General features: G+C 38.8%; 1 protein-coding gene across 1 annotated transcript in view; it reads right to left on the bottom strand.

The window, feature by feature from the left end:
* Nucleotides 1–22,749, bottom strand: part of LOC136858773 (small conductance calcium-activated potassium channel protein) — a 165,587-nt gene that overhangs the window by 38,996 nt on the left and 103,842 nt on the right. Inside the window, exon 5 of the mRNA XM_068225743.1 lies at nucleotides 6,379–6,489. Coding sequence (XP_068081844.1) covers nucleotides 6,379–6,489 — 111 coding nt within the window. The remainder of the gene's footprint in view (nucleotides 1–6,378; nucleotides 6,490–22,749) is intronic.

The following is a 22,749-nucleotide window of genomic DNA, read 5'->3' on the forward strand; positions in this document are numbered from 1 at the left end:
AATTATCTTATTCATTTCTAGGTTGTCCATGAAAATATTGGCAAGAATACCCAAAATTGGGTCGTCCATTGCGAGGCCCTTTTGATGGTTGATCTTGTTGTTAAAAGTGAAAAAGTTATTGCTTAGAACAAATTTCAGTAGATTAATGAATTCTTCTATTTCAAATTTACTTGCCTATATCAAAAATTCCATTGATTTTGGCAAAAAACTCTCTAGATTTAAATTACAACACAATCATATAATGGTTTCATATGACATTGTCAATATGTATTCGAATATACCTATAAACAAGACTATCAACATCATTAAAACTAATCTTTCAAAACAGAATAACTTAAGAATAACAAAATTCTTATCATGGGATTACAGGAAATTAGAAAAACTGACCAGGATGCCTTGGAATCTCAAGGGTACAGACTTTATAAAGGTAAACCCGGGGTGAGAGTGATGAAGAATGTCCCACAATTTGGAACAGGATTTTTGGTCAGCCTTAAAATAATAGTTCAAGAATTCAAATCACAGTCGCCACGACTCTCAACGCTCTCCTTAAATGCACCTAATAAAATCTATACTATAATAAATGCCCATGCTCCCACTAATAATAGAAACAACTCCTCAAAAGACCAGGAGGACACAGGAGAATTTTGGGACCTATTGGACCAGACCATAGATAACATCCCCAAACACCATGTAAAATTATTAATAGGCGACTTCAACGCTCAACTAGGCAGAGAAAGAAAATAACGTGACATCATCGGAAAATGGCCAGCACACAAGAAAACAAATAAAAATGGAGAGAGACTAGTTGACCTTTGTAGAAACCATAATTTAATCTCAAAATCTACATGTTTTAAGAGGAAACCTCAAAAACTCAAAACATGGAAACACCCTGACTACACTAAAGGAGAATGGCAACTGGATCACATCTGCATGGACAAATACCACCACAAAGAGATCTATAACGTCAAAGTCCTCCAAGGAATATACACAGGTTCAGATCACTACGTAGTTAAAATTAAAATTAAACTCACTCCCCAGAGGAGACAACAAAAGCAAGCCCTTAAAACTAAAAGAAAAATAGATCCTACCCAGCTAATCAACAACAAAAATTACCAGAAAGCAACTGAAAAAATAAAAATCATAGATAAATTTGAAGACTTAGTACACAACCTTAAACAAATTGCAGAAGACCTGGGTCCAATTAAACCACATACAAAACACCAATGGTGGAACAGTGAATGTGATGAAACAGTGGAGAAAAGACATCAGGGATGGCTATTACATCAGTCCCAAAAAACAGAAATATCCTATCAAAATCTAGTAAAACAGAGAAAAGAAACTACCCAAGTTTTAAGAAGAATAAAAAGACAACAACATAAGGACACCCTACAGTTAACTGAAGAACAGTTCAATAAAACTCAATCAAGGGACTACTACAAAACCTTCAGAAAGCAGCTCCAAAAATATGAACCCCCGACCCTACTGATGAAGGATGAAGAGGGTAAGCTGGCCCATAACAATAAAGACAATGCAAAAGTTCTGGCTAAATATTTCAACAAGCTTTTAAATTGTGAGAAACCTACAGAACTCCTTCATTTGGACACCAACACCCTGATAAAAACACCACCAGAGAACATCAATCCCCCCCACAATAAAGGAAGTCTACCAAGCTCTGAATAAATTAAAAAACTACAAAGCGCCAGGAGAAGATCAGACCTTTGCAGAATTCTGGAAACATGCAGGAACATCGGCAAAAGTTGCCCTCCATCAACAACTTGTCTCTATCTGGATTAAAGGAGAACTACCAGAACACTGGACAACAGCCCTTATTCATCCACTGCACAAAAAAGGAGACAAAACGGACCCCAGTAACTACAAGGGAATCTCGCTCCTAGACATAACATACAAAATATTTCAATAATCATCCCCTTAATAGGATAAGTTTACAGCTTGAGAAAGAACTAGGAGAATATCAAGGAGGTTTCAGACACTGGAGGAGCTGTCCTGATCAGATCAGATCATGAGTCTTAAGTTGATAATGGACTGTAACAGGAGAAGAAACAGAGATATGGTGATAACATTTGTAGATTTCAAGAAAGCTTATGATTGCATCCATAGAGAATGTTTAAAATTTTAAGACACCTTGGACTACACCCCATATTAATAAACATGATAAAATTGACTCTCACCAACACCAAATCAAAAGTGAAGTTTAGGGGTGAAACATCAGAGACGTTTGAAATTAAAACTGGACTACAGCAGGGAGATGGGCTCTCACCACTATTATTTAACTGTGCTCTAGAAATGGTAATGAGGGAATGGTTTAGGAAATGTCCCCCCAAAATATTGGCCGAAAAATCAAAACAAATTGCCTGGGTTTTGCTGACGATTTAGCATTACTAGCAGTGGACATAAAAGAAGCAAAAACCCAGATATCAGAACTTCAAAACAGTGCAAATAAAATTGGCCTCAAAATATCATTTGAAAAAACAGAAATTATGCCCCAAAAACCAACACAGCTAAAAGAAGTTACCATAAATGGTAATAAAATAAAAATAGTAACTCAATTTAAATATCTTGGAGAAGTAACACATAACATAAATGAAAAAATCTCAAACCAAATAAGAAGAAGTAGGTTAGCTAAAGCACAAAAATTAACATGGGATATCTACAAAAAGAAATGTCTATCAATAAATACAAAAATAAAACACTACAACACAGTTATAAAACTGGAAGCTACATATGCAGCAGAAACACACTTTTACCTGAATAAACAATCAAAGACTGACAGATTTCAGAAAACTGAAAGGAGGATTGGAAGAACCTGCATCAACAAAAAATACCAGAATGATGGACAGTGGCAGTTAATACCTAACAAAGTCGTGTACAAAGAGCTAGAACCCATTACAGATACTATGCGTAAGAGGAGACTGGGATTCTTTGGACATATCATGAGGATGCAGGATCGAGACTTCTGAAACAACTAGTACAACACAATCTTGTCTCAAAAAAATACCACAACAGGATGTAAATGGATCAGAGAAGTAAGAGAGGATCTGAAGGAAATAGGCCTTACAACAGAAGACACCACAAATAACATAAAATTGAATACAAAACTCAAGAATACAAACCTCCACTTTACCCTTACACAAAACAAACCAACAACACGCATATTTTCAACTGAGGAAAGGGCACGAAGATCAGAGCATCTGAAGAAGTACTGGGAGGATGGCAAAGCCTGAACAATCCCTTCAAAGAGACCTGAACGACGGACTGACTAAAGTGATCCTATGTGGTCATAAAAGAAGAAGGAGAAGAAGAGAAGGTTCAATCAATGTTTCCCAGGAATTTTCATGAAGTTTATCCTGCAAAGTACAGTTCTTTCCAGCTATAATTTCAGATTTTTCTCCTTCTACGTCATCTTCTCTGAAACTAAAGGCAGTTGATATGAGAATCACTGCCTTTTTAGGCACGTAGGAAAGAATTGCAATGTCTTTGTGCTGAATGCATACAACGTTGTTCCAACTTTATATTTCCATGACTGCAAGGAGTATGTCTTCTTAGATCAGGGCAAAGTGTGGGGATCCTCATTATGTTGTGAGCTGGAATTCTAATATTCCTGTTTAGTTCCACTGCCGAAGTCCTGCAAGTTCAGATATCTTGGTTCTTGCCTGTCAGCAGATGGTGGCATGCTCCGAAATGTTTGATATCAAGTAAACACTGCCTGGCTTAAATGGTGTCCTTTGTGACAGGAAGATATCTCTGCACCTGAAGACAAAGATTGACCGCACTATTGTCGGCCCAGTAGTTCTCTATGGGGCAGAGTGTTGGCCTTCGACTACCGGCCACAAGCAGATGCTTCATACCATGGATATGAAGATACTAAGATGGTCACTGGGAGTTGCATGTTTTGATCACATGAGGAATGTAGCCATGCAGGTATGGGCAAGTGGTTAGAGCTGATCCAACATCCATTGCACAGCAAATTCTTGCACTTTACCCTGATGGATGGAGACCAAGAGGAAGGCCAAGAAAGAAAATGCTGGAAGAACTGTGTACATGAGGATTTGTGGCAGGTGGGCATAAGATCTGCTGATGCCATTGATCAGATAAAGTGGAAGGCTCGATGTAGAATTATGGTGGACCCCTCATTTTGATGGGAAAATGCCAAGGAGGAAGAAGAGGAAGAAGAATTTACACCCTAAAGCATGCAAGTAAATAAGAAACGTCTCAATATTTTTCACTCAAAACATGTAGTTATGGAAACCGTTGAAACTGCCGTTACTGCTACTATTACTGATGCATACAAAAAATGCACATGTGGAGCTGTCTATAGAGAGCTATTCTGCAACAATGAATGCCAAACTTGAATTTTTAAAATTGAAAGGAACCATGAAGTTCTCTGTGCAACAGTGCTATGCTCACCTCAGACCACTTGAATCTATTTCTGTCATAAAAAATATTTTCAATCAAACCAAGACACAGGTGGAATGATCCATTTAAACAAATTTTCTGAGAATATTTATGCACAAAACACATAAAAAAACCCACACATTTTCTTAAAGTAGAAGAATTAAGCTTTCACCAGGAAACAAAAATTAAGAAGTGCAGGTTCCGTCCAAATACAGCATTTCAAACATATATGAATACTTAAGATGAAGATCAACTGGCTAACATTAGAAGTGTTCTTGCATCCAGTCAAAGACCAATATAATTTATATTGCATTCTCTTAGATATGTTTCAAACTGACATGTATCCAATCTCTTTTTTAATTTTAAATCAGTGTTCTACAAACAGCTGATGAATTTGTAACATTAAAATGAACTAACACTTAAATATTTTTATGATTGCACACACCAGTATTAAATCAGAAGCAAGTTTGTATGACAAGAAGTACAGTAACAAAGAGTGAGTAGGTCAGAAGGGCTCGGTGACTTGATTGGTTGCTTCGTGAGAGATAAGTTAAACCTCGCTAACATTTCTAAGGTTTCCAGGAGTCTCAGGTAAAATCATGAAGATATAACAACAACAAAATGGCAGCCAGTTAGGTTGATTAAATAACAGACAGGGGCTATCAATTGTTGAGGTTCATGATAAGATCAGCTATTAACAGAAATAATCATCTACTAGTTCAGCAGCCATACTTTTAAGCAGCAAGCAGCATGACTGTGTACTGAGAGTGTGGTTCCATGCCCAGAAATCTCTCCAAACAGTGGACATCTGGATACTTATGATTTGGAGTAATCACTTATGCTATATCATGTAGTGTTTTGATGGGAGGGTTGAAATGTATTAAATGTCTAGACAACAGTTCTTTACTATCATGTGATTATCAACAAGTATGAGAAGGCAGTATTATGGCATGAGGGTGGTTTTGAGTGAATGAAATCAATATGTACACAGTACTGAATGAAAGCCTGCTTGCAATGGAGTTCAGTTGTATACTCTTTATATTTGAGGACTAGCTTGGTAAAGTTTTCTGTCTTTATTAGTTGACAAAGTTTCCTATCGTACTTCAAGATACATAACTCAAATGGAACGTGAGAGCTCATGAAGGGGTGGGATTGCTAAGCTGCAGTTGAACATACAAGATGGGGATTATGAAGTGAAGCGATGACAACACTTTCAGGTTTCTCTGTACTCTAAAGAGCACTGAAAAATGGATAACATTAACATAGGATGTAACAAAATTTACTTGAATATACTGAAAAATTCCTAGAGGAATGGAGTCAATGAGGCCCTGGATCTTGTTTCTTAGTCTACTGATATAATGAAAAACTACATGAAGCATATTGAAATAATTTTATTTAGGTATAGAGATGTTCATGTAATTCATTTTTTCCTCTTACAATGATTTCCTGGCAGATATCAATTCAAAAATGACTTAAAACCTTCTTTGGATTGTTTATAGACTCAAACTAGGGGAAAAGCAAAGATCAATAGTAATGGAATAGTGATGCAAAGAAGAATACTAACTTTTATATTAAAAAAAAAAAAACCATGCCAATGGCAAAGGCAATGGTGGGAATAAATAAAGATTAAAAAAAGTCAATTCTTAAACAGTAGAACAATAAATGTGGCAATTTATGCACAATGTTAATGAAGGAACATTATTATATAGCTAGTGCTTAGTAATTTCAGGTGAGAAGATCAGTAGCCTATGATAAGTCTGTGATATGATTTCTTTGAAGATATAGACCAAGATTAATTTACTTGTGAGTTTTTTGACTTGCTGGTATAAAGATAGTATTCTTGTAATAGGAGATCATTAACTTATAATGTTGGTACCGGTATGAAATAAATTAAAGATTGGAAGAATCTGTAACTGGTGTAATACACACAGAATATGATTAGGAACATTCTTAATACATATTTACCCTTTTAGTAAGTTGAGTATCCATCATGAAATTATGTACATGTTTTTCAGCTCTTGTAAGCTCCAACTTGCGTGACATAACTGCCACCAGGAGCGCTGTACAACCAGCACCCTATTGGAAGAAATAAAATAGGTATGTTATTTGTCAGACTGAAAAGTGCTAGTTACCTTTTTATAAGATAACAAAATAAAGAAAAAATATATAAATTCTTATTTCCCATCATAATAATGTGTACTGCATAATCAATACATTCAAAAGACATTACTGTTAAAATTAAGAATATTTTAAGTATTATTAGAGGAGTGAATTTAAATTATTTCCCTTAATTTACATTTTTTTGCTTTAAAAGCTTTTGTAAATGAACACCAAAGATTATAAATTATTATATTATTGCACTGTATAAGTTATAGTATAATCATACATAAGTTTAAGAATAAGGCAGAGGCCCTTTTTCAGTACCGGTATTATTGCAGAAAAATGAGCATATAACGTCTCCAACCATAGTCATATTTATTTAATCTAGTACTTAAAAAGCAAAACAAAATACAACCAAGAAATCAAACACTCTATTTCATAAGCCTCAAAATTGTTCTAATGATAATATCCAAATAATATCTCTGGATTATCCCCATGGTATTCTATAACAGTATTATGTTCACTCATTTATGGTATTCACAATATTAATTGATGAAGCAACATAATTAATAATGAAAAAGGAAATTTTTATACTTATGGTACTTTAATTGGTTGAATTGAATATTCCATCAATCATCTCATAAAGAAAACAACAGAAAATGGGTGATAAATGATACGTATAATAATGAGAGCATTTTTTCTGATTTCCGCTTATGTACCACTGGGGTTGTTTCATATGTCATAGCAACTCATATCATCGTCTGGTAACAGTGCAGCACAGGAATCCATGATCTAAGTTGGAAGGCAAAGCCAATGTATGTCTCAATGCTAGAATCAGATGGGGTTGAGGTACAGGAGCTAATGGCAGGTATGGGTTAATAATAAAAAAAAAAACCACACACACACACACACAGAGAGAGAGAGAGAGAGAGAGAGAGAGAACATTGTGTTGTAATATTTTATTATGCACCAACTGAATGCAGTTGAGTATTACAAACAACTAACATCCTTTAGAATAGTAATTCAGAATGTCAACACACAGTTGTTGATGATGAGGAAGGCACAGAGTAACATTGGTGGACTTGGTTGTGTCAAAGTGTACTAACTGTCTCAATGCTGGGTCCTTCACGGGAGCCACAGTGTGGGCTATAACATTATCATGGAGGATTATGGCATTGTTCAATAATGCTGGACATTTCTGCCAAAAAGAATGATGCAGATGACTTTTGAGAAATGTCCAATAGCATTGGGTATTGACTGTTTGGCCCTTTTGAACAGGATGACACTCAGGGAAATCTTGGCTGTCATATGCCAAACTGAGCAGATCTTTGTGGGCGATGGATTCTGTCATACCTTGTGTCATGGTGGTGATGCCGGTGATGCCATTTGGCTGACTGATACTTAAGTTCTGGTTGTTCATATGCCTCCACCCAGGTTCTGTCAGTTGCAATAACATGACTGAAAAAACAATTCCCTCTGCACTGAAATCGCTCCAGGTGGATATGGCAGGTCTTGTGTCATGTCCACTTCTCCACCACTGTTAACTGATATGCACCTGTTTGAACACTTCTTGCGCACCTGCAAGTGCTGTTGTAAAATGCATAACACTGTTGACTTAGACTTATCAGCATGCCTGGATAATTCCTGCACAGTCTTGCATCACTTTTCTGTTAACCCTTTGATGCAGACCTCCATACATCATATAGTCCTCCTTTCCTTCATTCATGCTGATGACCTCCATGAATGGTACAGACCCCTAATGGCCTAACTTCCTTTTGTTCTAGCTTGTAAAGTTTTAAAGTTGTTGAGATGGAAATGGTATATTTTTGAAGCTGAAGATCTCTGCCTTCTCTTCTATGTATGCATCAGCCCAAATCAGTGTTTCTTTTAACTTTCTAAAGAGTTTAAAATAGTCTGATCTATTTTCTTTGAGAACAAATAATCTTAACTTTCTGCTGCATTCTAGAAGATGTATGTTTCACTACAGGATGTTTTCTTATGTACTGGACTAATAGTATAAATCACTATCTTTCTACTGATATGCATGTCGACATGATCTGTGAGGATTCCTATAATTCTTTTAATGCCTTGAAACCTCTTACAATTCATAATTACTTGGCTAGGTGTCACTTTGAGATACAATATTGTGTGACACTCAAGTATGGCACAGTGCAGCTTTAATGAAAGTGAAGAATTAATTTTGAATAAATTAGACATAACAGCATTACACTAGAATGAACTGTGTGAAGTGAGAGTGGATGCAATAACATGAGGAATGAGAGCGAATGATGTGCACGACCATTTAATGGATAACAAAAAACTAATTGTACCATTAACCTCGGATTTGTGCTAAATGAATCTTTGAACTATTGTTTCCAGTTCTTCTGCTCAACTGAGTGAGTTGGCTGTGCAATTAGAAGCGCGCAGCTGTGAGCTTGCATTCAGGAGATAGTGCATTCAGACCTAACTGCTGGTAGCCCTGAAGATGGTTTTCCTGTGGTTTCCCCATTTTCATGCCAGACTGTACCTTAATTAAGGCCATGGCCACCTTCCTTTCCACTCCTAACCCTCTCCTGTCCCATCATCACCATAGAGCTTATCTGTGTCATTGCGATGTAAAGCTAATTGCTCAAAGTTTTTGAGGCAACAATTTAAAACAACCCTGTGTCTCCATATGTATTTACAGTTTTTTAGGTTCATAACATTTTCATGTTAGTTGAAAATCATCTCACAATATACAAACTAGTGGTTTTGATACCTTTTGATATTGATAGCAAAGCTAGTTGACGCGAGTTCAACTCCAAACTGTTTCTCTGTTTGCTCTAGTTGGGTTCACGGCAAAATACGCTAATAGTCGATTGTTTCCACTGTGCACTTATCTCTGCTGCTCTAGTTTTATCATGTGTTTTAGGTACTTCCTGTTTGTGAGTTGTTAGTTTGCCTAAGGAGAATATATATGGAAAGGTTGGTGGGGTGGAGGGTTTCAGATTACTCTACTTATCATTACATTGTGAAACCACCCATGCAAACACAAAGAACATCACTTTAATTTTATATTAAGTATGGAAGGTCTCTTACTGTATATATAAAGTCAATGAATGTAAAATACATTCTTGTGAGTCTCTACTGTAAATGCTTGAAAATAATCTGAGCTAAACTGTTGTAACAGATTGCTGCATTTTCTTAGTACTCATACCTGAACTACCTCCTTCTGTCGGGTAAAGCGGCACTCAAATGTTCCGCAACACTGCTCTGCGGGGTTAAGCATTGTTCAATAACAGCCACGGACACATCTGTATAGGTGGACACAGGAGATCCTCTGAGCACCTGATTTTATGTTGCTACATATCCACATTGGAATGCCACCACCTAACTTGCAGCATTTCAGTATGGTGATTTGCTATCACTATAACTTCATGTCACTCCACATAAGTCTGATGGGATTTTCATCATGGAGAACTGCAATTTTCATGTATGACCACTGTTCCAATTTACTTACATCCATGTTGGAGCATGGCAGGACACACATGGATAGTGCTGGGTGCTGGTATCTAACCACCCATGCCCACAGACGTGATCTGCTGTTGGCTTTTGTTAGAGAGTGCCACAAGATTTCCAATGTAATAATGGCCTTACTGTGCTGCCACATGTTAACACAATATAACACCATTGGCATTACTTAAGAAATGACCTATGCATATGCCCAAAACAATAAATTACTTTTAAAAATAGAGTCAACCAGGTGTAGCCTGAAAGTGTAAGTGGCCATGTGTGAGTGGATACTTTTCAAAGGAATTATGACATCACAACCTATGGAAATTATTTTGTTTTCTGGATGTTTTCAACTTGTGTCATCATGGTCTGTACACCACTAGCTTCCACAATGTCTGGTCTGGGAAACTCATTGCTCAAAATCAGAGCACCTTAAATCTTGTGTACCGGGCGAGTTGGCCATGCGCGTAGAGGCGCGCGGCTGTGAGCTTGCATCCGGGAGATAGTAGGTTCGAATCCCACTATCGGCAGCCCTGAAAATGGTTTTCCGTGGTTTCCCATTTTCACACCAGGCAAATGCTGGGGCTGTACCTTAATTAAGGCCACGGCCGCTTCCTTCCAACTCCTCGGCCTTACCTATCCCATCGTCGCCATAAGACCTATCTGTGTCGGCGCGACGTAAAGCCCCCAACAAAAAAAAAAAAAAAATCTTGTGTATGTCAACATTTTCATTTCTTAAGGACTCACTAACTAAGGACTTTCAACTTTAACCAACGTGCTGCTGTGCGAGGTAACATCAGCAGTTAAGTTGGCAGCACAGCTGCTGCTGCTTCTATCAAAACAAAACAAACAAACAACAAACAGTAAACAGTAACTTTTGTACTCATCACAGCAATTCATAACAGATGCTGGAAGTGTTGTCCTTGTGTTTGAAGACAGACTTCAACACGTCTACACATATTGTCGAGAATTTCTCTAAAGTTTCTTGCATAATGGACTGCACATAATTAATATTCACTTTAAGTTCATCAATGTTTTTGGATTAGTTTTGAACACCTCAGATTTTTTTGCACCCCAAAGAAAAATTATCTGGTGGGGTTAAATCAGGAGACCATGGTGGCCAGAGACCTTTAGTTATTATTCTATCCCCAAAAAAATGATTTGAAAGGTGAAGCGACTGATGGGACATATCTGCTGTACCATTGTCCTGTTGAAAGAAAGAACATTCAATTTCATCTTCATTCAACTGGGCAACAAATTTGTAAATTATCCCTGAGCACTAGACATCAGAATTCACTGAACTGTCAAAGAAGATTGGCCCTATTATGTGTGCTCGTGTTATGGCAAACCATATGCCAATTTTCTGCAAATGCAATAGTATTTGTCTTGGTGCTTTGGGATTGTCTGAAGACCAAATTCATGAGTTTTGGGAATTTACATAGCTGGATAAGTGAAACCATGCTTCATTTGAAAAAAACATTTTATTTAAAATGTCAAGTCCATGTCGATTTATGAATCTTTGTCTCTTACAGAATTATGCATTGTCCACTTAGAGATATCTGTTTCTTGAGCTAATTTGCAGGTTGATTTACTTGGACTTCACAGCATTATATCAGAAATTTCATCAAGTTTTTCGTCTGTTAAATGTGTAGGCCTGCCTGTCCCCAGTACATCGTGAACTGAGCTGGTTACACAAAATTTACTTATCAAATCCCGAATGGTATCCTGGTTTGGACACTTTGAATTAGGAAACCATGCCTGAAATTTTAGTTTTACATTTTCTGTAAACTGATCGCTTTTGCGAAAAACGTATTGCACCCCAAAAGCTCTCTGTTCAGCAGTAAACATACCACCTGTATCCTGTTGCACCATTCCAGTAATCTATCCGAACACTTGCTTACTGCAATACACACTTGCGATTTCAACAGCCCACAGCTCACATGTGTAGCCTTTCCTGTACTGCTATCCTGTCGACCTTGGCCTGTTGGCGAGTGAGCATGACAGATATGACACCGTGCTGCCAACTAAACTGCTGATGCTACCTCACGCAGCAGGATATAGGCACTGTGGAGAACATTCCCTGGCACCTGGAATTATTACTCAATAATAATAATAATAATAATAATAATAATAATAATAATAATAATAATAATAATAAAAATAATCATCATCATCATCATCATCATATGGTCTCCGCTACCATGTGCAGACATTTCAATTTGATGCCATCTGGCTGTCTGCTCGTACCGTTTTACTTTAGGCCTACTAGATGGCAGACAGAGTAAACTGGATCTCTCTTGGGTGTCTGTGGCTGTTCATCTCTCCCCGTCTTCTTCCACTGCCACTCTTACCTTCAGTCATCCTTCTTCCATCATGTCTACCCCAACCTCCTCCCTCTCTACGACTGTTCCCAGTCCCAACCTGCCCCCTACGGAGCTCATGGATATCGCCACACCTGCTCAGCCGGTCTCCACACCTGAGTCTGGCGATCCCGCGGCTGATCAACAACCTCCATCTTTCAGTTTGTTCTTCGTGGCGTTGACCCTGCTATTGCTGAACATGAACTTTTGAACGATCTTCACCTGGCAGGAGTTCCGGCACGGCGTGTCTTCCGCATCCTCAACGCTCAAGGCCCGACGTATATGGTTCGCCTTCAGCTTCCTACCCCTGAAGACGTCCACCGCCTGCTTACTGATGGCGTTCATCTTCACCGGCACACCTATCGTGTGGAGCCTTCTCGCTCCCCACCCCGCACCGTCCGCTCTCCTCCCCGACCCTCCCTTTCTCGCTCACTCCCTCCACCGCCACCCACCCAACCACCGCCTCCTTCCAGCCTCCCGCCTCTCTCTATCCTGGAAATTCTCCGTCTCCTTGCCACTTCCGTCACCAACATCACCACTATCCTCTATTATCTCCTTCTCCAATTCTACCCGTGTCCTTCTCCCTATACCTTCCCCCCCACCACCCTACCAGTCCCTCCATACTCTATGTAAATACTATTGTACATATTCACTGTAACGCTCTATTTCTGTAATGCGCGCCCGAGATACGTTACTCTCAATAAAATTCTCCTCTCCCTTTCGTGTTCGCGGGGGTTTGCCTGCACGGGGTTCGTTGGGGGCTTCGCCCTGGGTCCCGGCTTGTTGTGATGGTGCCCTTACACCAGATTCATTAACTCTTTCTCATCCAGGTGTGTACGACACACACCCACTGGTTTACAGTTTCTAACTCTTCCATATTTTCTTTCCTTTCTACGGCCTAAGAGCTCCTCAGTTGAGCTGATGGCCCGCCCCTCCTCGTTTGAGGAGAGGAATGAAATAACTTGTTTAAGTAAGTAAGTAAGTTCACCTGCATACCTGAAAAGCCATACATCTAATTTTTGATCAGATTTTTGATATGCTCTATTGGTGAAAAAATATCTAATTCCCTCCACGGGAACTTAGAATTTCCATGCTGATGGAAAGCCAGTCAAGGACATATGACGTAGCCATCGAACATTCGATTCCTTCTATCTTATTATTTCCTGAACCAGATGTGATACAAAAATTCCAATTACATCATCATGTAACCCATAACAACAGAGGGTAGAATACCAAATTTCATTAGAATTGGTGGTGGGATAACTGAGAAATTGCAGGTAGAAGATTGACAAATCAGAAGCCACAATGCCCGGACTACGGGTATAAAAGGAGCTAGTTGAGTTAGCTTCAGTCGGTATCTGTGTGTGTTCCCAGCTGCCACGGTGTGCGGACCAGCTGTGGAAGATATCGGTCAGAGATCATTACTCTGTTCGGCAGACTGCCGACGGTAGTTGTGTTTACATCAAGTACAAGTGTTCACGTACAAATTTCTAAGTGTCGAAGGTGGAAACTTTTAACTCTATTTTTGTACAAGATAGGAAGTGATATCATATTTTGAGTCATCAACAGCTGATAAGACTTGTGTATTAAAACTTGAACAGTTTGAGTAATTAACATTCTTGAGAACGGGACTAAATTCCCCAAGAGAATAATCATAAATTATTATCAACTTGCATAAACTGGGTGGACTCGCCAGATAATAGTTTATCATTGTGTTATTGTACATATTCAGGGAAGTGATAGCTCAGTTACAAACAAGACCATTTGACTCATGTCAGTCTTTCACAACGAACTGTATCATAATATTTTCTAAAGACAGTGATATTTATTTGTTGGACAGTGTTAATTTCTTTCCTTTGAACTATGCTGATCACATTATAATCATGCCTTTTAGGTTTACAAGACTGTGCCTTAGTGACAAAATTTATTTCATATAAACTGTGCTTTAATAACAAAATTTATTTTTATGAGACTGTGCCTTAGTGACAGAATAGACTTGAGGTTTTTGAACTGTGTTCGCTAAGTAGACTTGGTGTACTAGAACAGTGCATCGAATTACAATCATTTCATTTGTGCTGAACTGTGTTAATCTTCTTTCATTATGAACTGTGATATTCTATTAACTTGAGTTACGTTGACAAGTGCATCAAATGACAATCATTTCATATATGTTGAACTGTGTTAATCTTCTTCTTTCGTTATGAACTGTGGAACTTGTAAATTCTACGAACTGTGTTGAGTAGTAATATTCAGTGAAGGTACTAATTCGCAAAATGTTCAGTGCATTATAGAAGTGTGTACCAGATCTCATTGACATTCTGTGCAATGCCTATACACTTCTTTACTCGCTTCATGGGACCGAAGTGGAATTAAATGCTAACTCAATAATTCCACATCGCATGTAATTGATCATCAGGCATCAGATTCTTGGGTTCGATCCCGATTTTCATCGGACCTTCAAGACCTGTCAACCGCTGTGGGATAATGTGGTGCCATGGTGCTGAGAGGAGATCCATGGTGAGGGGGAAGGAGTCTGGCAATGCGTGATATCGCCGAGGCTGATTTCGAGAGACAGCGTCACTTTCAACCACTGTTTGGACTTTCTCAAATCCATCCTTCTCATCGTAAAAGTTGATGTATTTCTTGTCTAACTTGAATGAACAAGGACTTAAATTTCAAAAGAACTTATTCAAACACCCTTCACTCTGTGGTTCCTATCATGGACTGTACACACCCTGGCATCATCCCATATTCTCTGATAAAGCTAAAGTATGGGCGTTCCTGTTACAATATGTATATACAAGTTGCCTTATGTCACTTCGACACAGATAGGTTAGAACGTTTAGGCCTATATTAATTTCAGGTAGAAAACAAAGTGTACTGCAATTTGTGTACCATTTTTGTTCTATTTTTATTTTCACGTTCCCTCAATTACTACTGTAATTTATTTTACCAAACGAGTCAGCCATGCAGTTAGGGGCGTGCAACTGTGAACTTGCATTCGAGAGATAGTGCGTTGAGCCCCACTGTCGGCAGCCCTGAAGATCGTTTTCTGTGGTTTCCCATTTCAACACCATGCAAATGCTGGGACTGTAAAGGCCATGGACGCTTCTTTCCAAATCCTAGCCATTTCCTATCCCATTGTTGCCATAAGACATATCAGTGTTGATGTGACATAAAATCAGCTGTTTTTCTACAAAAAATATAGCTGCGACTAGACACAAACTCACGTTGTTGAGGTTCACAGACAAGTATGATGACCATTCGGCCACCGTTTCGGTTGCCTATGGTATAACTCTCCAAGTATATATGCGTTGCATTGGAATTGGGGATTCATCAATTTTTTGGAAATTATTAGGTTGCGAACCTGACATGTTTAAGTAAAATTTGTATGTTTTTTAGTGTTCTATCATCTTCACTTGGTCTGAAGTGGATCCTGCATCATGACATGAACTAAACCCTTCTACACGAGTTACTCTTGAGTGTTCCCCTACAGGTACGGGGAAGCTTGTTGGAATCGGTTGGACGTAGGATCTGGCCTCTCCTTGTTGGCTACCAAACTCATGTTGGAAAATGAGGCCCTGAAGGCACAGTAGTCAGTGTTTATGCACCTCAAACTGGATGTAGTTTAGTCATCAAGGATGTGTTTTGATGTGATTTAGATATTGGGCTATGTAATATTGCACCACATGAGCTACTAATAGGTAGTTGTCAGAGATCTGAACCAACATGTAGGGCAAGGAAAATAAGGGTTTCAGAGATCACATGGAGGTTTCGGATATGGGATGAGAAACAAAAAGGGGTAAAGAATTCTAACTGTTTAGGCTTACAACCTTAATATTTCCTTGGGAAAGAAGGATGAACATCTGCTTACTTACAAGAATCACAAACTGACTACATTTTAGCATAGAAAAAAACAGGGGATGAGCTGTTGCAACTAAGTGGTATGTTTTATGTAAGGACTCGCTGAGTAAGTCATCAAATATTGAAGGATGGGTTTTTATCAATATAATTCTTTATTTAAGGGCATTTTTAAATATTTTAATTTGTAAGTGAATACAGAATGCATTAGACATGATAATAAGCTCTTGGGCTTTTGCCTTGTCAGAAAATAAGGTAAAACTCTTTTTGTTTTGCAGAGAACTTTGCTCAGCATCTTCAGAAGAAAATCTCATTTGTTCACGAGCAAGACTTCTCTAATAATGATGGTTTGAATTTAAAAATGCTTTACCATTCGTCTATAGTAAGTAGTTCTCTTGTTTGTCACTAGATGGCTCACTGGATGCAGAATGAACCATCTCATGATGAGGAGAGGATGAATTTGGAAAACACTGAAATGAGATAACAATAGTGAAAAAACACGGAAGAGAACTACCCACGTAAACTCTTAACGGCTGGCAACCACGTATTACTTAATTGATAGCCAGTGTCCCTGTTGAAATTGTTAGGATTTTTACATATTTCCATAGCTTCCCATATAATCCTGGATCTGTAGTGTTTAGTGTGGGTAAGAGCTCAAACATCTTGAAAGACGGCATCATGACCCGTTGATATGGCGTACTCAGCTATGGCTGACTTTTCTGGCTGGTTGAGACGGATATTTTGTTGGTGTTCCTTTACATGAGTACCACTGGACTGGCATGTTTGGCCAATGTATACCTTGCTGCAAGAACAGAGAATTTTGTACATCCCTGGGTGTAATAGAGGGGACAATTTGTCCTTGCTTTTGCATAAACTGAGAGCAATTTTTGTGATGATGCCAAACACAGTTTTTATATTGTATTTGGGGAGGACCTTGGCAATTTGATCTGTGGTATTGAGGATGAATGGAAGGTAGGCAGTTCCCATCACTTTTTCATTCTGTGAGTTTTGTTTACTCATCCCTCTGGGATGCTCTATGAATCTGTACATCATTGTAACCATTATTCTTGAAGGTCTTTGAGTGTATCAGTCTCCTCCTAGATATTTGATGGCTCACAGATTTGTTTTGCCCTCATGGTGAGTGTCGTGAGAATGCCCTGTTTTTCTGCTCAATGGTGGTGAGAATCTGCGTAGAGATAGCGATTTATGTGACTAGACTTACGATAGACAGTATGCCCTAAGGAGCTGTCCAGTTTCTTTCTTACTAGAACATCCAAGAAAGGAAGGCATCTGTCTGACTCCATCTCCATAGTTAATTTAATTGAAGGATGCTGCTGATTTATGTGGTTTAGAAATAGGTGAATTTTCTCAGGACCTTCTGGCCAGACCACAGATGTATCATCAACATACCTCCACCAAATCATCATTTTGACAGGTGCCGAAGCAGTGGACTTCCCATAGCCACACCATTTGTCTGTTCATAAAATTGCCCATCCCACAAGAATGAACACTGCATTACTTCCAGCTATTTCTGCATAGAATGAGTTAGCTGGAAAATATAATTTCCAATAATGGACCATTTATATTGGAATTATGAATTTACTCATTCAGGAAATAAATTTCAGATTTCCTATGGGAATCAATATCTAATCTATATCATCTGATTACCTAGCAGGCATCAATTTTTGTGCATTGACACTGCCTGTGGCTCCAAGTAGCCTATGTAGTAGTCTCCATAATATACTCTCAGTCTACAGCACATGTTCAAGGAAGAAACTATCATCGAACAGCAGCATAACATCAGATACTTGTCACCAGGAGGCTACTCAACTTCTCACTTAGTCAATATGAGTAAGACATCGCTATCGACTGCCAAACAATGGAACTCTCCACCTAGGTCACCAGCACGAAATATGGAAGTGGAGCAAGTGAAACTGGCTCAACGACTGGAAGAGGCACGAAATCCTAGCCGTGACCAAGGCCGTAAGAAGAAATGTCCAGACGAGTCTACACCAACCATGAATGGATCAACATACACGTCTCCAAATTCTATATTACAACATGGAGACGCCTGGTCTCTTTTAGGAATTGAGCCTCTGCAGGAGAATTGCACAGTTATGCTCTGGTGGCCATGAACCCTGCTATTCTGCTGAACATCAGGCTATGCAGCATCATGGCTACGTCATCTCATGCCACCATTCAATCAAATTTTTAACTCATCAAATTAACAAACGTAGATCTGGATGAAGCCAACAACAAGTTTATATATCAGATCATTGCCCGATACACTCTTAACCTACAGGACTGCCAACTGGAAACACAAAGAACATGAAATGGCTTCAACATTAAAACTAGAAAGCCATTCTTCACCCATTTTATTGTTAATATTGGAGTCCACCAACTGGTGAAGCAAGCCCGGGCCACCAATGCAACTACCCAGTTCCCAGCGAGGAGACCAGAGTTGTCTTCCAACCCAGCGCCCATCTTGTCGGTGGTGGCTTATGGGGTGGACAGGTATCTCTCAGGTGATGAGGTGGCGGCCCAACTTCAACTTGAGGGCTACCAAATCTGCCGGGTGGTTCGAATAAGGAATGCCCACGGACCGATCTCCCTAGACCGTATCCCGTTGAGAGATTTGTCGACCTTGGATTCATTGCTGCAGGATGGTACCATGCTGTATGGAAGCTGACATTGAGTGGAACCTTCTAGATCTTCTCCACCACAATGGATCCCCTGTGACCGCAGTCAGCGGTTTGACCACCAACCAGACGCTGCCTGCATTCAACCTGAGGTATGTGCCATCTGCACTAGTGAGGAGCAACCAACTAATGCCTGCTCTAACTAATCTAATCCGAAGTGTATTAATTGCAACCAGAATAACCCTGCCTTTAGCTACAAATGTAAAGCTAAAACCACCCTTAAACCCAACAAATCAGCAACCATAATACCCGTCCACCTCTGCTTCTTCTTGTCTCCCCTCTGCAAGTTCTGAAAACATCATTCATTTTATACTAATGGTGTTGCAGAACATCCTGCCCTTCCACTGCCCCCATAATCTCTACCAAATCCAACTGGCAGCCCAATTGATATTCAACATCCATATAGATGTGGCATATGCACTTCACATTTTTTCCCCTAAATATAATACACTTCATGCACTAGCAGAATAAAAATATATTATGTTAACATCAGATCAGTCAATACAAATCATCAGCTGCTATGAAGCTCCCTTTCCCAGCATGCCTCAGATGTCTTTGTTCTTAAAGAGACCTTTGTGCCACCTAAACAAAACCCAAAATTCAGTTCATCAACTGTTCCATAATGAATGCCTCAACCAATTTTGGGGTGGCATAGCCATAGGTGTCAGAAGTTATTCAGCATCACTACAATTTTTTGAATAATTTCACTGAATATCTTATCTCCCCATAAATCAATTATAATTTCAACACTTTACCTTCTCTCCAAAAAACCTGTCCCATCAGATTTCGTGAAGTACATTGACAATAAATTTTCAGACTACATATTACTTGCAGATATCAGTGTCTGTTCCTATAATAAAATTTAACAATTTGTGCTGTTATGTTTCTACTGTTATGTGCCAGCACTGTGATAACCCATTTCAGTACTTCTTGGACGGGACTAGTGAGTCCGCCGACCGGGGTGCTTCCAGCTGGCCTGGAGGGCATGGTTGGCATTTCCATGTATTTTGGAGATGCAACGAGAATGTTACATCCCTAGCCATATCATGAATACCATGGTTCGAATCACCCAAGCTATAAAAAGGTAGGTTAGCCGCAGAGAGTTAGTCAGTGTTGGGAGTCGGTGTTGGTACTGGACTCCAAGTCACTGTTGGGCTCCATGGCGGAGTCAGTGTTGATGCTGAACACGCAGTGTTGGACTCCGTGGTGGAGTCTGTATTGGACTTGGAATCAGTGCTAGAGTCACTGTGGGACTTAGTGTTGGAGTCAGTGTAAGACTCAATGTGTTGGGGTTCAGTGGCTGGGCTGAGGGCAACAAGAAGTATTGGCTATTGCTAGTGTCCCACCGACGTCTGAATGAGGAGTTGTTATATTGGAGTGTCCAGAGAGTAGCTAGACTGAAGACGGCGTGCAGAACGGAAGACTGTGTACCACCTGAGAATACTGTGTATTTTGTGTATTTTTCTTTTCTGTGGACGGAGGATCGCCGTAGGCCATTCTAATGAAAGCTCTTGGCCTGTAGACTTTGAGCGTGTCTTTAAAAGCATAAACATTTCTTGTTGTATATTTTAAAATTATTAAAGAAAAATGTAGCATTCTAATTGGCCAAAGCACTTGCCAGTACTTCAAGGCCACCTGTTGGTCCACCTCTGGCCGTGTGCGTGATGGGAATTCTAAAGGGCGCAGATACATGCAAGCATGTATGCAACATCTGATAACTGAGCGATCAGTCGTGGACTTATGGTTTGTCAAGAGTACTTCATGTTGACTACACCAGCATTCATCATCATCATCATCATCATCATCATCATCATCATTTTCCAGCTCCAGTTTCCTGGTTGTGGTATAAAAGTGCTTGCCATTTCTTTCTGTCAGAGTACAGTTTCTGTTCCTCTACATTTTCCCAATTTACATTTTGGCCTTTCTACTGGTCTTTTCCTTCTCATTTCTCTGTCACAAACCCTGTCCACCTAATTTACCGTCATGGAAACCTGAAGGATTGTACCTATATTAGATGGTGGAAACTGCCTATTTAGACCAGTTTCATATAGTTTATATCAAAACGAAGAACGTCGTCGTGAGCTGCATTTGCACACTGTTGCAAAAATTGTTGCTATGAGAATTCAGTGATGGGTTTGTGGGGTAACTCGCCTGGGTAGAAACTGCAACAATATTAAAGCAGTCTTTGAGAGTGACTTTAGTAGAATCAGAAGAAGTGCCTGAGGTGGTATGGACATCTAGAAATAGGACTTGAGGGATATTGTATATAGAGTTGAGTGGCTACTGGTTAAAGGTGAGTTGGCACTGGGATAGCCAAAAAGCTTGAGTTATGAAGGATTAAGAGAGATCATAAATTCCCAAAGATAAGGTCCAAGTCCAGGTGATTGGAAGAAGCAAAAGAAGAGTAAGAAGAACTTATACAGTAATTTTCCCTTTTATAGAAGAAAGTGTCATGTGTGAAAGTGTAATTTTTACTCATCCACTTTTGAAACTCAAATTAAACCAACTGCTTCTACTGATTGGGACTGAAATTATCGGAAAGATACAGTCAATTGTTACCTTGCATGTAGTTGCAATAAATCATGTGTTTTAAATCAAAAACAAAAATATTATTGAAGGTACAGGTGGATTTATGGTGTGGGTGGCCCATCTCACTAAATCTTCTGAGGTCCCCTTGTCATGAGGTTCTCATTACGCATTTTCTTCTGAAGCACACAAATCCTGGGGTTCTTACTCAATTTGCTCATCGGCAGTGTGACTGTATACAGGTTTCGATAGAAATATTAATAAACTGTTCTGCTTTTGAAGATGTTTATCTTTCTCTTCTTATTAATATTAGGAGCAAATGTTTTGATGTTTTTGCATTAATGCTGGGTACTTAAGAGTAAAATGTGATTTTCCATTTTCAGTTGGATGTTAATACTCACAACAGAAGAGTACAAAATATGCAAAATAGTCTACAATATCACACCTTTATATCTGCAGATACAACATAATCCTTATGTTGCAATATTTTTAGTGATAGTCTTGTGTACTTGTTATTTAGAATCTGTTTCTCTTCTCTATTTTCAATTTGATCTTAGTCATTTTCAATTCATCTAAATCCATTTGTATTTCTTTAAACCATGTGTTTTTCATTTTACTATTCCAAAAGAAATCAAAAAGTTGTTTCAGGAGTCCATTATTTGGTAAGCGGTGTATGTGTCTGAAGAATGCAATCCTCCATTTTTACAGCATGTCAATGATCAGTTCACTTTCCTTGTAAAGTACTGAATTTGGCAAAAGTCTCCACTAGCCATCAGTGTGGTGTTTTTTATTAATAATTGTCCAAATAATTCTTTTATCAATTTTCTGCTGTTTGTCTGTTGCTGATTGGGTATTCAGTTTAAATAATATTTCACTTGCATATGTTGCTTTTGACTTAACGACGGAGTATTAATGTTGAAATTTAGCATTAATCGAAAGAGACTGTTTCCAGGTAATTTGTTCGGCTCGTCTCAGTTTTTGAGTTCTACTATCTATGGGTGCTTTTTCGTTAGCATTCCAAGTTATAATCTCATCAATATATTTAAATTTGTCTACAACCTTTATTTTCTGAGTATTATTTAACATAAAATGTGAAGTGTCAACTTGAAAAGATGGCATAATTTCTGTTTCCTCAGAAGAAATTTTCAACCCAACCTTCACTGCTAATCGTTCCAATTCCTGTACCTGAAATTTAGCTTCTTCAACACTATTTGCTAATAATGCTAGATCGTCAGCAAATGTGAGACAATTTAGTCCAATATTTCTTCCAGTCTTAACAGTTGGTAGGTATAATTTAT

The sequence above is a fragment of the Anabrus simplex genome, chromosome 1 (genome assembly GCF_040414725.1).
Source record: "Anabrus simplex isolate iqAnaSimp1 chromosome 1, ASM4041472v1, whole genome shotgun sequence".
Taxonomy (NCBI): domain Eukaryota; kingdom Metazoa; phylum Arthropoda; class Insecta; order Orthoptera; family Tettigoniidae; genus Anabrus; species Anabrus simplex.